Source organism: Phyllobates terribilis, unplaced genomic scaffold, assembly GCF_046119375.1.
Source record: "Phyllobates terribilis strain yellow unplaced genomic scaffold, ASM4611937v1 Scaffold_3__8_contigs__length_932513732, whole genome shotgun sequence".
NCBI classification, from domain to species: domain Eukaryota; kingdom Metazoa; phylum Chordata; class Amphibia; order Anura; family Dendrobatidae; genus Phyllobates; species Phyllobates terribilis.
This window is the reverse complement of record NW_027362763.1, coordinates 679,609,930-679,626,661: the sequence shown is the minus strand read 5'-3', so window position 1 is coordinate 679,626,661 and position 16,732 is coordinate 679,609,930. Positions and strand designations below refer to the sequence as shown.

The 16,732-nt window shown below is 41.5% G+C and overlaps 1 protein-coding gene across 7 annotated transcripts in view; it reads left to right on the top strand.

Moving 5' to 3' along the window:
• Positions 1-16,732, top strand: part of LOC141257345 (calpain-13-like) — a 326,649-nt gene that overhangs the window by 269,375 nt on the left and 40,542 nt on the right. For all 7 annotated transcript variants that reach the window (XM_073671805.1, XM_073671804.1, XM_073671809.1 and 4 more), the window contains 2 exons: positions 1,928-1,985; positions 11,988-12,058. In XM_073671805.1, the coding sequence (XP_073527906.1) occupies positions 1,928-1,985; positions 11,988-12,058 (129 nt within the window). The remainder of the gene's footprint in view (positions 1-1,927; positions 1,986-11,987; positions 12,059-16,732) is intronic.

The window sequence follows — 16,732 nt, the reverse complement described above, 5'->3', positions numbered from 1 at the left end:
GACAAAAGCTGCTAAGCAAAGAAAAACGAGTGGCCATCATTACTTTAAGAAATGAAGGTTAGTCAGTGTGAAAAATTGGGCAAACTTTGAAAGTGTCCCCAAGTGCAGTTGAAAAAAACATCAAATGCTACAAAGAAACTGGCTCACATGAGGACCGCCCCAGGAAAGGAAGACCAAGAGTCACCTCTGCTTCTGAGGATAAGTTTATCCGAGTCACCAGCCTCAGAAATCACTGGTTAACAGCAGCTCAGATTAGAGACCAGGTCAATGCCACACAGAGTTCTAGCAGCAGACACATCTCTTCAACAACTGTTAAGAGGAGACTTTGTGCAGCAGGCCTTCATGGTAAAATAGCTGCTAGGAAACCACTGCTAAGGACAGGCAACATGCAGAAGAGACTTGTTTGGGCTAAAGAACACAAGGAATGGACATTAGACCAGTGGAAATCTGTGCTTTGGTCTGATGAGTCCAAATTTGAGATCTTTGGTTCCAACCACTGTGTTTTTGTGCGACGCAGAAAAGGTGAACGGATGGACTCTACATGCCTGGTTCCCACCGTGAAGCATGGAGGAGGAGGTGTGATGGTGTGGGGGTGCTTTGCTGGTGACACTGTTGGGGATTTATTCAAAATTGAAGGCATACTGAACCAGCATGGCTACCACAGCATCTTGCAGCGGCATGCTATTCCATCCGGTTTGCGTTTAGTTGGACCATCATTTATTTTTCAACAGTCCAATGACCCCAAACACACCTCCAGGCTGTGTAAGGGCTATCTGACCAAGAAGGAGAGGGATGGGGTGCTACGCCAGATGACCTGGTCTCCACAGTCACCAGACCTGAACCCAATCGAGATGGTTTGGGGTGAGCTGGACCGCAGGGTGAAGGCAAAAGGGCCAACAAGTGCTCAGCATCTCTGGGAACTCCTTCAAGATTGTTGGAAGACCATTTCCGGTGACTACCTCTTGAAGCTCATCAAGAGAATGCCAAGAGTGTGCAAAGCAGTCATCAAGGCAAAAGGTGGCTACTTTGAAGAACCTAGAATATAAGACATATTTTCAGTTGTTTCACACTTTTTTCTTAAGTATATAATTCCACATGTGTTAATTCATAGTTTTGATGCCTTCAGTGTGAATGTACAATTTTCATAGTCATGAAAATACAGAAAAATCTTTAAATGAGAAGGTGTGTCCAAACTTTTGGTCTGTACTGTGTATATATAATTATATATCTATCTACATACAGTATATCTTTGCACATCTTTAACACATAAAAGTCTGTCATTTCTATTCTGCATTCTACATATCACACAGATGACTGTCTCACGCATAGTTTTTTAAGTGGACGTGTGAAGGGGGCCTTACAGAGTCTTGTCTGCAATTGTTACAATACCTTAGCTGGTCTGGATGGGTTTTCTTCTTTTGGAACAAGAATGTTACCAGTCACTGACAGAAAGCAGAATTCTACAAAATTAAGCGAAAAAAAGATATTAGAAAGTTCCAAACATTTCTGTATTCAGTTAATAAAATTTTATTTACATAAAAATAAAACAGACTTTTAAAGGATTATACCCAAAGGATATTTTTAGGATTTTTATATAAAGCTTTTGTTCATATTGTCACCATGACAACACTTCCTGCCTTTATGCCATCTGGTAAGACTTTTTGACTCAGATCAGTACAGATCAGTTCTTTGTGCTGGATACTGATTGGTTGCTATAAGGGCTAATGCCATTGAGCTTCCAGAGAACACAGACAGGAAGAGTTGACATAGGGAATAAGCAGATAACTAAATGCAGATATAATACTATATTAGGACTATAATATATTGGATGATGATACTGCTGCTATAATCATGAATGTAGATAATCAAAGACACCGTCATATAAATTAAATGTAGTAAAAATGTAAATCTCTTTAATTTTGCCTAGAAATCAGAGATGTACGCGGAGCAGCTGCATATGCTGCTGGATGATGAAGTTATCACAGGTAAATCAAAATTGTATCCTCTGACAGCGGCATTTACAGTGCGCCAGCAGGGGGACACGGCATTTTTCGTGCCCATTGGCCCCCCATAATGCGATTACGGGGTGCTTATGGGGTGCCATCATGGCCGGGGGTCTGTCATGAGGGTGCTCCTGTGAATGCCAGCTTCTGGCTGGTGTTCATAGGAGACCATGTATATAATACATGCAGTTGAATGGTTAAAGAAAATGCAGTGAAAATTAGAAAAGTGAAAAAAAAAATTGTTTAAAAAATGTGGAAAAAAACAAAACATAAAAGTTCAAATTACCACTCCCTTTCACTCATTTAAAAAAAAGAAATAAAGAAAAAGTAAAAAAAAAAAATACGCATATGTGGCATTGCTACATCTGTAAAAATCCAATCTATTCAAATATACAGTTAATTAACCCAATCGGTAACTGTGTTACGAGAAAAAAATCTAAATGCCAGAATGACTTTTTTTCAGATTCGATCAAAACATCGTATAAATCCCCAAAATATATAATATATAAAAACATTGGCTCAAGGCACAAAAAATAAGTCGTCACACAGCCCCATTGATTAAAAATGTAAAACATTACGGATCTTGGAAAATGCAGAAACAAGCAAACTTTTTCTTTTTTTTTACAAATTTTTACAAATTTCCAAAAATTTTTACACCACTTAAATAAAAAAAACAACTATATACGTTTCTCCATACTCGTACTGAGCTGGAGCATCATATTGCTGGGTCATTTTTACTGTACATAGTGAACATGGTAAATAAAAAGCCCAAAAGACAATTGTGGAAGTGTGCTTTTTTTGCATTTTCACTGCATTTTAAAATTTTTTCCTGCTTTCCAGTGCATCACATGATAAGATGAATGATTTCATTTAAAAGTGCAACTCGTTCTGGCTATATATCGATGGAAAAAATAAAACAGTTATGGCTCTTGGAAAAATAAGAGAGAAAAAACAAAAATGCAAAAACGGAAAAGAGCAAGGATGGGATTAAATGACCTATCATAACTTTTAGAAGAAAAAAAGTTCCATAATTGTCACTGCCATTGGTGCAAGTCACAATCAAACTCATTGTAGTGTGAATTCTTTAAAGAGGTTGTCCAATATTTGTTCAACTCCTTCTTGATCTAAATGTTTGGCCCTGTTAAAATAAAAAAGCTTATATCCATTTCCCATGCTGGTGCCGTTCCAGCGGTGTCACCACTTGCGCGGTTGTGACCCCGGCGCCCATCAGCACTGGCGTCACTGTCCCCGCCTTCGGACATATCGAACATGAAGTGGAAGTCTGGGCTGCTGCTGATTGGGCACCGGTATTATGAGTCACAATAACAGCATGGGAGACCCGGGGACAGCGAGTGCCGACACCCGGGGAACGGCGCCAGCACGGGAGTTGAGTATAAGCTTTTTTTTATTTTATCGGGGCCAAGTGTGGGCTATGATAAGGAGTTGTCCAAGTAGTGGACAACTTCTTTAAGAAGCCAAATAACTTGTGTGTGGCCCCTACACAGCAGACACACGCTACCTACCCTTTCTCCAAATCAGAAGTGATGCCGGACACTTGGTTGTTATTGTTAGTATAGCATGATACTACTGTATATAAACCCTAGAAGAGGCTGGGGAACAATGGTCCTAGTCACACAATATTTGTGCCGGAGTGCTCTCCTATCTTTATCTGACCTAGTTAACTTGCAATACTCCTCTCCTGAGAATGCAATATATTTCAGAGCTGCAAACACAATCCTATAAGATTCAGACTTGAAATGTCCCAGCACCCTCAGCTTGTTCAGTGTCTTTACATTGCTACCCATATTAATCATGATCATAACCTTTACAAAAAATGGTGGAGACCATGCTAATTTGCATTAAAATTGGTTTAGTTGGCAAAGATCGCAGCCGAGTGGGGGGAGTGTCTCGCCGAATAACCCCGCTGTTACCTTTTTGCTACAAACAGCACTCTGCTGCCCCCCTATCATCAGGACAATTACGAAATTGACCGATGATGGATGGAGGAGGCAGCAGGCTGTTTCCACTAATAGATCAGTTATTGGAGAACTAACAGTGAGATCATGGTATATACACCTCCAATTCCAACACATGGAATATATATACACCTCAGTACAGTCACTGCCAACTCCACAATAACCTGAGAAAGATTATTTGCTGCCACCGCCAATCGTTTTACAGGCCGATTGGACAGCATTACTGGTAGCATATGGCTTCAGGGGTGCCGTTTACAGAACAAAAGGATCAGAGCTATTACATTTTATATTTAATCCAGAAAGATAGACAATGTTTATAAAAAAATATACAAAAGATTTTACAAAGGAGGACAAAACAATACAGCTGTTATGTTCTGCTACCAGAGCTAAGGAAAGAGAGGAGATCTGTCCCTACGATAGAACTCAGCTGAATCCCTACGATGTAACAGGGAACCTGATCCTGCGATCAGACCTGCTAAAGTCCTAAGCTAGTCTGTACGGAGACCTATAGATGTGGGGAAGGAATCCCTACAAGTACTAAGGACTGGGAGGAATATGGGACACCTCCTAACAGAAATAGTAGCAGACAGACGAACAAACAAAATATATAGAACATAGAGGTCCGTAGACCAAGCAAACTAACAGAGTAAGATACAGAGCACAGGCTAGCTAGAAAGTAGTTATACAAAGAAGTCCAGCAAAGCCAGAAGGGCGGAGCAGGCTTAAATAGGCCAACAAGGTCATGTGACCAGCAAAGGAAAAAAAAAAACCTAACAGCAAGGTTCTAACAGTACCCCCCCTTCTAAGAGGATCCTCCGGATCCCCTAGGACCAGGCTTATCAGGAAATCTCCTGTGAAACGCTCTGATAAGTCTGGACGCGGAAACATCATCCGACCTCACCCAAGAGTTATCCTCGGGTCCGAAACCTTTCCAGGCCACAAGATACTGCAAACTACCTCTATACAGTCTAGAGTTAAGGATGCGAGAAATTTCATATTCCCCGTCCTCCACCACCGGAGGAACAGAGGCAGAGGCGTCACAATCCGATACAACAGCTTTTTTCAACAGAGAGACATGAAATACCGGATTAATTCTCCAGGAGGTAGGAACCTCCAACCTAACAGCAGATTGGTTGACAACCTGAAGCACCTTAAAGGGCCCTACAAACTTGGGACCCAATTTCTTAGAAGGAATCCTCAACCGCAGATTCCTAGAGGACAACCAAACCATGTCACCAACAGCGAACAAAACCTCCTGTCGTTTCCTATCAAAGTAGTCCTTAGATTTTCTGTTGGCCTCCTGAAGATTACCACGCACATCCGTCCAAACTCTCTCCAAATCACCGGAAAAATTCTCCTCCTCAGGCACGGCAGATCCCAACTTGGAGAACGACCCAAACGACGGATGTCTCCCAGAACAACAAAAAAAAGGCGAACAACCAGCAGAAGAAGATGTATGATTGTTCAGAGCAAATTCAGCAAGTGGCAGAAACTCAGACCACCCCTCTTGATTGTCTGCCACAAAACAACGCAAGAACTGCTCAACATCCTGGTTTTTCCTTTCTGTCTGGCCATTAGATTCAGGATGATATCCGGACGAGAACGATAAATGAACTCCCAACCTGTCACAAAAGGCACGCCAAAAACGAGCCACGAACTGAGGACCCCTATCAGAAACAATGTCAGTAGGAACGCCATGAAGTCTGACAATTTCCTTGACAAAGGCCTTAGCGAGAGTTTTAGCGCAGGGCAGTTTGACAAAGGGAACCAAGTGACACATCTTGCTAAAACGGTCCACGACCACCCAGATGACAGTAAAACCCTCAGAGGGGGGAAGGTCAGTTATAAAGTCCATAGCCAAATGTGTCCAAGGAGCACTGGGAACCTCCAAAGGACAAAGCAACCCCGCAGCAGGAGTATGTGAGGACTTAGATCTAGCACATATAGTACATTGACGCACCCACTTAATGACTTCCTTCTGCCATCCAGGCCACCAAAAACTGCGACCCACCAGTCTCTTGGTCTCAGAGATTCCGGGATGACCTGCCAACCGAGATTCGTGACACTCAACAAATAAATCTCTCCTAAAGGTCCCAGGCACAAACAACCTCCCATGGGGAGTGTTAGATGGGGCATTCTCCTGTGCTTTAAGAATCTCATCTTCCAAAACGGAGTCCAAAGCAGCTATCACAACACCTTCTTGTAAAATGTTCTCCTCTTTCTCAGCACCGACTATGGGAGAAAAACTGCGAGACAAGGCATCCGCCTTAACATTCTTAGTACCAGGGATGTAAGTAACGGAGAAATTAAACCGCGAGAAAAACAGTGCCCACCTAGCCTGACGGGCATTCAGGCGCTTGGCAGCATCAAGATATATCAGATTTTTATGATCCGTAAGAACCTGAACGGGAAATTCCGCACCTTCCAAGAAGTGACGCCAGTGTTCAAATGCGAGTTTAATAGCCAATAATTCCCGATTACCAATATCGTAATTCAGTTCAGTCTCCGAAAAATTTTTTGAAAAAAAGGCACAGGGATGTAATCCATCCCCGTTATCCTGAGACAATACTGCGCCAACCCCCACAGAGGAAGCATCAACCTCAACCAAAAACGGCTTAGTCACATCAGGCTGCATAAGGATGGGAGCAGAGGTGAACCTCTCCTTGAGATACACAAAAGCTTCAATGGCCTCAGAAGACCACTGAACCGCATCAGCACCTTTCCTGGTGAGATCGGTCAGAGGTTTGACAATACTAGAAAATTTTTTTATGAATTTTCTGTAATAATTGGCGAAACCTAAAAACCTCTGTATCGATTTCAAACCAATAGGCCTAGGCCATTCCTGTACAGCTTGAACTTTAACCGGGTCCATCTCAAAACCTTCACTGGAGATAATGTAGCCCAAAAAACTAATTCTCTGTACAGCGAACTCACATTTCTCCAGCTTAGCAAAAAGCGAATTGTCCATTAATAACTGTAATACCTCACGTACGCTCCGCCAATGAGACTCCAGATACGGCGAATAAATCAAAATGTCATCCAAATACACAACCACATTTTTGCCGATCAAAGGTCTCAGGATGTCATTAATAAGATTCTGAAAAAATGCAGGAGCATTAGTAAGACCAAAAGGCATAACCAGATTCTCAAAATGACCCACAGGAGTGTTAAAAGCAGTCTTCCATTCATCACCCTCCTTCATGCGCAACAGATTGTATGCCCCCTTAAGGTCAATTTTAGAGAACCACTTGGCCCCCATTAACTGGTTAAACAGATCAGGAATCAATGGCAGTGGGTAAGGATTGCGTACCGTAATTTTGTTAATCTCACGAAAATCCAGACAAGGACGTAAACCGCCGTCCTTTTTTTTTACAAAAAAAAATCCAACCGCCACAGGAGACTTAGAGGGCCTAATGTGACCGGCGGCCAAACTTGTCTGTATGTATTCCTCCAAAGCCTTCCTCTCAGGAATAGTAAGGTTAAATAAACGACTTTTAGGAAGAGTCGCTCCAGGGACAAATTCAATAGAACAATCATAGTCTCTATGGGGAGGCAAAACCTACGATTCCTTCTCAGAAAAAACTCTCCAAAAATCCTGAATAGGAACAGGCAATTCTCCCCTATCCAAAGCTGCAATACGCCCGTTACAACACTTGTCATAACATTTATGGCTCCAGGATTTAATTTCATTGGTAGACCAATCCAGTACAGGATTGTGAAATTTTAACCAGGGCAATCCCAATATTACTGGAGAAGGCAAGTTATTCAAAACTACCAAATCCAATTTCTCATGGTGAACACCATTAATAGTGAGAGGAAATTCACAGACCTTGAGAGTAATATTCTTCAAAGGGGAACCATCCACAGAAACCACAGCAATGGGGGATGATAAAGGTTCGGGTTTTAAATTGAGTCTTTCCAAGAATCCCCCATCAATTACATTCAGAGTAGACCCACAATCAACAAACACCCGAAATTCCATTAATTTTTCCTGAGCAATCGTGGAAGCAGCTAAAAATACACCCTTGGAATTTAAACAGGCAATACGGGCATGACTGACCATTTTTTTTTCTTTCTTCATACGAAGCTCACAGCCTTTAATCAAATGACCAGATTTTCCGCAATAGAAACACAAGCCTTCAGAAAATCTGCGATCTTTTTCTTGAGAGCAAGGTGCCACCGATCCAATCTCCATCGGTTCACCACTGTTAGTACACACATTCTCATAACCAGAAACTGACATAGCAGAGGATTTGCTCTCATTAACCCTTGCACGCAGTCTCCTATCCACCCGTATAGCTAATTGCATAGCCTGTTGCAAATCTTCAGGTGTAGGATAAGCAATTAGCAGGTCTTTAACCCTTTCACTGAGCCCAGCAAGAAATAGACTTTTCAGAGCAGAATCGTTCCACCCTATTTGAGTAGACCAACGACCGAAATGAGTACAATATTTTTCCACATTACCTGATCCCTGTTTCAAACGTCTCAACTCAGTCTCAGCTGATGCGACACGGTCAGCATCATCATATAATAGTCCCAAAGCAGAAAAAAAACTATCCACTGATCTGAAGCATGTATCACTAGGTTGCAAAGAAAAGGCCCACTCCTGAGGCTCTTTACGCAAAAGTGACATTATGAACCCTATGCGCTGGGATTCATCCCCAGAGGACTTGGGTCTCAAACGAAAATACAATAAGCAAGCATTTTTAAATGAAAAAAATTCTCGATGTTCACCAAAAAATAAATCCGGCAAACATACCTTAGGCTAAAAGAAATGTGCTCCAGGACAGTTACTCACGTGCTGACGGAGCTCGGCCACCTCCAGAGAGAGTCCCTGCAGGCGATGAGCCAAATCCTGAACCGACACCATGATGGAACAGAAAAATCTTTCCTTAGAGAATTTGCAGGCTGGACTTACTGTTATGTTCTGCTACCAGAGCTAAGGAAAGAGAGGAGATCTGTCCCTACGATAGAACTCAGCTGAATCCCTACGATGTAACAGGGAACCTGATCCTGCGATCAGACCTGCTAAAGTCCTAAGCTAGTCTGTACGGAGACCTATAGATGTGGGGAAGGAATCCCTACAAGTACTAAGGACTGGGAGGAATATGGGACACCTCCTAACAGAAATAGTAGCAGACAGACGAACAAACAAAATATATAGAACATAGATGTCCATAGACCAAGCAAACTAACAGAGTAAGATACAGAGCACAGGCTAGCTAGAAAGTAGTTATACAAAGAAGTCCAGCAAAGCCAGAAGGGCGGAGCAGGCTTAAATAGGCCAACAAGGTCATGTGACCAGCAAAGGAAAAAAAAAAACCTAAGAGCAAGGTTCTAACAACAGCATACACAATTTCACAGAGGTCAATGAGATTACACTGGTCACGGAGATGGCTCAGAGCTTAGCGAAGGGGAGCACTTTGATTGGGAAACGTCTGGTGAATGTGGATCATGTCTACACAGATATGTATCTCCCATAATTGAACACAGATCATAATTTGCCTTGTCTTTTTATCAGCACCTAAGTTACAGCCTCATACCTCTTCTTGATTAACTCATGTGGGTCTGATAGTGGGATGTAGCTTCAGTTTCAGAAAATTATGATATTCTCAACATTCACAATATTTTCGCTCCGGAAGATCGCAGACTTTCAATATCGACGTCATATTTTTTTATTGTGATTTTACCTTTTCATATATAGGAAACATGGCATGGCTGTTGTCAGCTATCTGGTTATTATTCATTTGGGGCTTTTAGGCATGTCTCACAGTTAAAAAAAAAAATGCATATTCTTCCCCTATTAGTCCTGAAGTTGAAAATATACAGTACAGACCAAAAGTTTGGACACACCTTCTCATTTAAAGATTTTTCTGTATTTTTATGACTATGAAAATTGTACATTCACACTGAAGGCATCAAAACAATGAATTAACACATGTGGAATTATATAGTTAGCAAAAAAGTGTGAAACCACTGAAAATATGTCTTATATTCTAGGTTCTTCAAAGTAGCCACCTTTTGCTTTGATGACTGCTTTGCACACTCTTGGCATTCCCTTGATGAGCTTCAAGAGGTAGTCACCGGAAATGGTCTTCCAACAATCTTGAAGGAGTTCCCAGAGATGCTTAGCACTTGTTGGCCCTTTTGCCTTCACTCTGCGGTCCAGCTCACCCCAAACCATCTCGATTGGGTTCAGGTCTGGTGACTGTGGAGGCCAGGTCATCTGGCGTAGCTCCCCATCACTCTCCTTCTTGGTCAAATAGCCCTTACACAGCCTGGAGGTGTGTTTGGGGTCATTGTCCTGTTGAAAAATAAATGATGGTCCAACTAAACGCAAACCGGATGGAATAGCATGCCGCTGCAAGATGCTGTGGTAGCCATGCTGGTTCAGTATGCCTTCAATTTTGAATAAATCCCCAACAGTGTCCCCAGGAAAGCACCCCCACACCATCACACCTCCTCCTCCATGCTTCACGGTGGGAACCAGGCATGTAGAGTCCATCCGTTCACCTTTTCTGCGCCGTACAAAGACACGGTGGTTGGAACCAAAGATCTCAAATTTGGACTCATCAGACCAAAGCACAGATTTCCACTGGTCTAAAGTCCATTCCTTGTGTTCTTTAGCCCAAACAAGTCTCTTCTGCTTGTTGCCTGTCCTTAGCAGTGGTTTCCTAGCAGCTATTTTACCATGAAGGCCTGCTGCACAAAGTCTCCTCTTAACAGTTGTTGAAGAGATGTGTCTGCTGCTAGAACTCTGTGTGGCATTGACCTGGTCTCTAATCTGAGCTGCTGTTAACCTTCGATTTCTGAGGCTGGTGACTCGGATAAACTTATCCTCAGAAGCAGAGGTGACTCTTGGTCTTCCTTTCCTGGGGCGGTCCTCATGTGAGCCAGTTTCTTTGTAGCGCTTGATGGTTTTTGCAACTGCACTTGGGGACACTTTCAAAGTTTTCCCAATTTTTCGCACTGACTGACCTTCATTTCTTAAAGTAATGATGGCCACTCATTTTTCTTTACTTAGCTGTTTTTTTCTTGCCATAATACAAATTCTAACAGTCTATTCAGTAGGACTATCAGCTGTGTATCCACCAGACTTCTGCACAACACAACTGATGGTCCCAACCCCATTTATAAGGCAAGAAATCCCACTTATTAAACCTGACAGGGCACACCTGTGAAGTGAAAACCATTTCCGGTGACTACCTCTTGAAGCTCATCAAGAGAATGCCAAGAGTGTGCAAAGCAGTCATCAAAGCAAAAGGTGGCTACTTTGAAGAACCTAGAATATAAGACATATTTTCAGTTGTTTCACACTTTTTTTGTTAAGTATATAATTCCACACGTGTTAATTCATAGTTTTGATGCCTTCAGTGTGAATGTACAATTTTCAAAGTCATGAAAATACAGAAAAATCTTTAAATGAGGTGTGTCCAAACTTTTGGTCTGTACTGTATAGCCCATCAATATCGGATCTATGCAAACACCAATATCATAACTTCCACCAGGGCCAAAGTGTTTGAAGCAGTCTTTTGTTTCGAAAAAGCTAGTTCTTTTGAAAGGGTATTTCTCCGTCTATTAAACAAACCCCGGACTTCATGTCTATTCCCAGGAAATATACAAGTTTTAATTACCTGTCGACACCAGGGGGTCCTAGATTCAATGGGTGATTTAATTCGTTTTTCTCACCTTTTCTTACACATAATTTCCTCTCTTCCCATAAGTTAAACATGTGTCCTTACTTCAATGAAGTGTAAGCTCTTGTACTTCTGGAGATTTTTTTCGGATTTTAATTTTTCTATCACATGGATTATAAAAAAAATGGTGGAGACTGTGCTAATTTGCATTAAAATCCACTTCCCATGTCAATTTTGGGCAGTAGTTGATGATGATTATGATGACGATTTTTGACACTTGCTCTTACAAACTTTTCTCCAATTATGTTCCTATATGACTTTTCCTTGATGTGTACAACCTCCATTAATTATTCTTCCTTCTTCATTTTCAGATCAATCCTTTGCAGCTGACAAAGGACATTTCAGTCTGGACTCATGCCGAGGGATGCTAATGCTGATGGATGTATCTTTTAGCCCAGAGTTGATTCTAGAAAAACAAGTAACAGTAGACACCTGAAACATGCATGGACACACACATAGATACTCACATATACAGTCATGACTAGTGTTGAGCGATACCTTCCGATATCGGGAAATATCGGATCAGATTGGATCGGACTGATACCCAAAAAATATCGGATATCGCCGATTCCGATACCGGAAACCAATGCAAGTCAATGGGACACAAATATCAGAATGAAAATAAACTCTTTCTTTCCTTGTAGGTTAATTCTACATGAAGGAAAACAACTAAGAATAATGTAGAATGTATTACATGAAAAGCTGGCAATTCAGCAGCGGCATACACCGGTACCCGACAATTTAGAACAGAAAGAATAAAGCATCACACATAGATTAGATAGATGGTTACTGTACTTGTCATTTAGTGTTAAAGGATTTATTAAAAAAAATAATAGTGTTTTCATGCACCGTCTCTTTAAAAAAGCCGGCCGGCAATTCAGCATCGGTACCCGACAATTTATAACAGAAAGAATAGAGCATCACACATAGATTAGATACATAGAAACATGTCAGTCACATATATAAGAAGTATAGTGATAGTGTTGATTACTGTACTTGTCATATAGTGTTAAAATAAAGGATTTATTAAAAAAAAAATTGGCGTGGGGTTCCCCGTAATTTTAGTCTATAGCGGAGGTTAAGCAGACGGCTGGGGCAGATGTTTGAAGCCTGGGAAGGGGGTAATACCCACGGAGCTTCCCAGGCTACTAATATCAGCCCCCAGCTGAATACCTAGCCTTTACTAGCTATTAAAATGGGGACCCCAAAAAAAATTACGTTTGGTCCCCCATATTTTAATAGCTAGCAAAGGCTAGGTAGACAGCTGGGGGCTGATATTAATAGCCCAGGAAGGGTGCCATGAATATTGGCCCCCTCCCAGGCTAGAAACACCAGCCGTCAGCCGCCCCAGAAATGGCGCATCCATAGGATGCGCCAATTCTGGCACTTAGCCTCGGTCTTCCCACTGCCCTGTAGTGGTGGCAGTGGGGTAATAGGGCTGGGGTTGATGTCAGCTTATAATGCCAGCTGACATCAAGCCCAGGTTAGTAATGGAGAGGCGTCTATAAGACACCCCCTGTTGGAATAATACATATTAATCTGTATGTGTATTGCAACAACTACTGTGCTGTTTCATATGTTGTGCATATTGTGAGGTTGTTAACAAAGTTTAGTTAAAAAAAAAAAAAAACTCCCACAGACAGGATGCCCCCTCCTTCTCTTCCTGTGTTGTTGTTATATATGTATTTTGATTTCCTCATGCTGCAGTAACACCAGACTCCATGCTGTGCCTATGCTGGATATGAATAAACCTACATTCTGTGTTCTAAACTCTGGATGTCACACGGATTAATCCTCTGCTAACAGGTTATGGGCCCAGAGTCCCAGAGTCACAGATCCCCAGAACACAGAGGAAAGAAAAGAAAGAAAGACAGCAAACTGAGAAGAAGCAAAGATGGCCACCAGCAGCAGCTCCATGAAATTTACAGTGCCAAGTCTCACTAACCAGAATTATCAATCCTGGAAATTCAAACTGAAAATGCTGCTGATAAGAGAAGGTACGTGGAAATACACACAGGAGCCTAAACCTGACCCAGTGCCACAGGACTGGACAGAGATGGATCAGAAAGCACAAAGTACCATATCACTCAGTGTAGATGATGACCAGATTGTGCATGTGTGTAAATGTAATACTGCAAAGGAAATGTGGGAGCAGTTGCAAAAGATACATGAGAGGATAAATTTAAGCAATAAGCTCTATCTCATGAGAAAGCTGTACCAGTCTAAGCTACAGAAAGGCCAGGATATGCAGGATTACATAAGAAGTGTTCTGGAAATTGTAGAACGCCTGAGAGGCATTGGGGAAGATCTAAAGGACTTTCATGTGGCCGCATTACTGCTTAGTGGCCTTCCAGAGGGCTATGATACGCTTGTAACCGCACTAGATGCGCGTCCAGATGATGAGCTTACACTGGAGTATGTCAGGGGGAAGCTCATAGATGAATATAAGCGAAAGGCAGAAGGTGTAAACAGTAGGACATGCAACACAGAATCTGCTTTACAGACACAAAACCTAACTGATAACCGGAAGCACATAAAAGAAACACGTGAATGTTTTGTTTGCAAGAAATCAGGACATTTGAAAGCTGACTGCAGAGTCTGGAAAGCTAGAATGAATCAGCTGAAAAAGCAAAGCAGTCATCAAAGGGTTAAAAGTGCTGTATCTGGAGAAAATGATTCTGTGAATACTGAAACTGCATTTACTGTCAGTGCAAATACATCAAAGCATGCATGGGGTATAGACTCTGGAGCAACTAGTCACATGACTAATAACAGAGACTTCTTTTCTAAGCTTGACCAAAATAAATCAGAGAAAGTGATTATGGCTAATGGTCAGTACATGACTTCAGAAGGCATAGGAGATGGTTATATTGATTGTCAAATCTCACCAACACAAAGCAGGAAGATCCCAGTAAAGGATGTGCTGTATGTGCCTAGTCTTGAAAGTAATCTACTATCTGTGAAGAAACTCACAAAACAAGGAAATGAAGTTACATTTAAGCATGATAGCTGCATCATCTCAAAGGAAGGTCACACACTAGCAGAGGGAAACATCACAGATGAACTTTATCAGCTGAAATGCAAAGAGTGTGTGTATACAGCGCAACAAGAAGAGCATAAAAACTGTATTCATGTGTGGCATAGGCGACCGGCACACAGAGACCCAGAAGCAATAAGAAAGTTAGTCCAAAAGCAACTAGCTGAGGATATTACAATTGATCTATGTAACCAGACAATGAAGTGTACTAGCTGCATCAAAGGGAAAATGTCTAGGAAAGCTTTTCCTAAGAGAATTAGTACAACAACAGCACAGCCACTAGATTTAATACACACAGATGTCTGTGGTCCAATGAGCACTCTGACTCCAGGGAAGAAGAGATATTTTCTCACATTTATTGATGATCATTCAAGATATACAGTTGTCCACCTGCTTCACAGCAAGAAGGATGTTCCAGAGAAACTTGAAATATACCTAGCTGAAGTATATAATAAATTTAGAAGAATGCCAAAGATTCTATGTGCAGATAATGGGACTGAATATACAAGTAATGAGACACAGAGCATTTTAAAGAAAAATGGAATCCTATTTCAGACCACTGTACTGTACAACCCAGAGCAAAATGGTGTCGCGGAAAGAAGGAACCGAACACTATGTGAAAGTGGAAGAAGCATGTTATTTGATGCAAATCTGCCCACAGCATATTGGGGTGAAGCAATCATGACAGCTTGCTATCTTCAGAACAGACTACCAGGTAAAGCTACAGAGAAAACTCCATTTGAGCAATGGAATAGCAGAAAGCCAAAACTACATCACATAAGAATATTCGGAAGTAAAGCATTTGTACATGTTCCCAAAGAAAAGCGAACTAAGTGGGAATCTCACGCTAAAGAAGGTATCGTGGTAGGCTACAGCGAAACCCAGAAAGGTTATAGGATTCTACACCCAGAAACAAACAAGATCACAATAAGTAGAGATGTAGTGATTGATGAGAACTTTGTATCACCCAAGTTTTGTGACATCACGCCAGTAGTCCAGCTGAAGTCACAATTACAAGACAGCAACAAGGAGGATGTAGAGGTCTGGCTGGATTCTTCAACTAATGAAGGAACAACAGAAAAATCAGGTGAATCTGAAATCAGGAGATCGTCAAGATCAAATAAAGGTATACCAGCTAAACGTCTATCCTACATTGTCAAGACACTACCTGAGTCAGAGCCGCAGTCATGGGATGAAATGCAAGCACTACCTGTCCATGAAAGAACAAAGTGGATCGATGCCGCTAATGAAATCAAATCGCTTCATCAACTCCAAACTTGGAAACTCACCAAGCTACCACAGGGCAAAATGGCAATCAAGTGCAAGTGGGTCTTCAAAACCAAATATGACTCTGAAGGTAAAGTCCACAGATTCAAAGCAAGGTTGGTCGCAAAAGGATATTCTCAAAAGTATGGCGAAGATTACGATGCTACATTTGCTCCAGTCGCTAAACAGACCACGTTCAGAGCTTTGTTAGCTGTAGCTGCTGTACAAAAGATGTATGTCAGGCATTAGGATATAAAAACTGCCTTTTTAAATGGTGACATTGAGGAGGACTTATACATGACTCAACCTGAAGGTTATGTAAAAAGAGGTGAAGAGAATCTTGTTTGCAAACTACAAAAATCTCTCTATGGTCTTAAGCAATCAGCAAGAGCATGGAACACCAAGATGAATAAAGTCTTGTGGAAGAAGGATTTAAAAGAGGTCAAGCAGATCCGTGCTTATACACAAAATATACAGATGGAAAGTGGATGTATATTCTCTTATATGTGGACGACGTGATTGTTGTTCATCAAGACGACGCAGAAATTGGAAAAATGACTGAAATTCTGAATCAGCACTTTGAAACAAAAGACCTTGGAAGTTTGACATATTATCTAGGAATCCAAATCCAGAGAGAGGAAGATGGAAGTTTTCTTCTAAACCAAAGTGCAAATATTAATTTGATTCTGAATCAGTTTAAAATGTCAGAGGCCAAAGGTATATCAACCCCAATGGAACCATCCTACCTGAAGC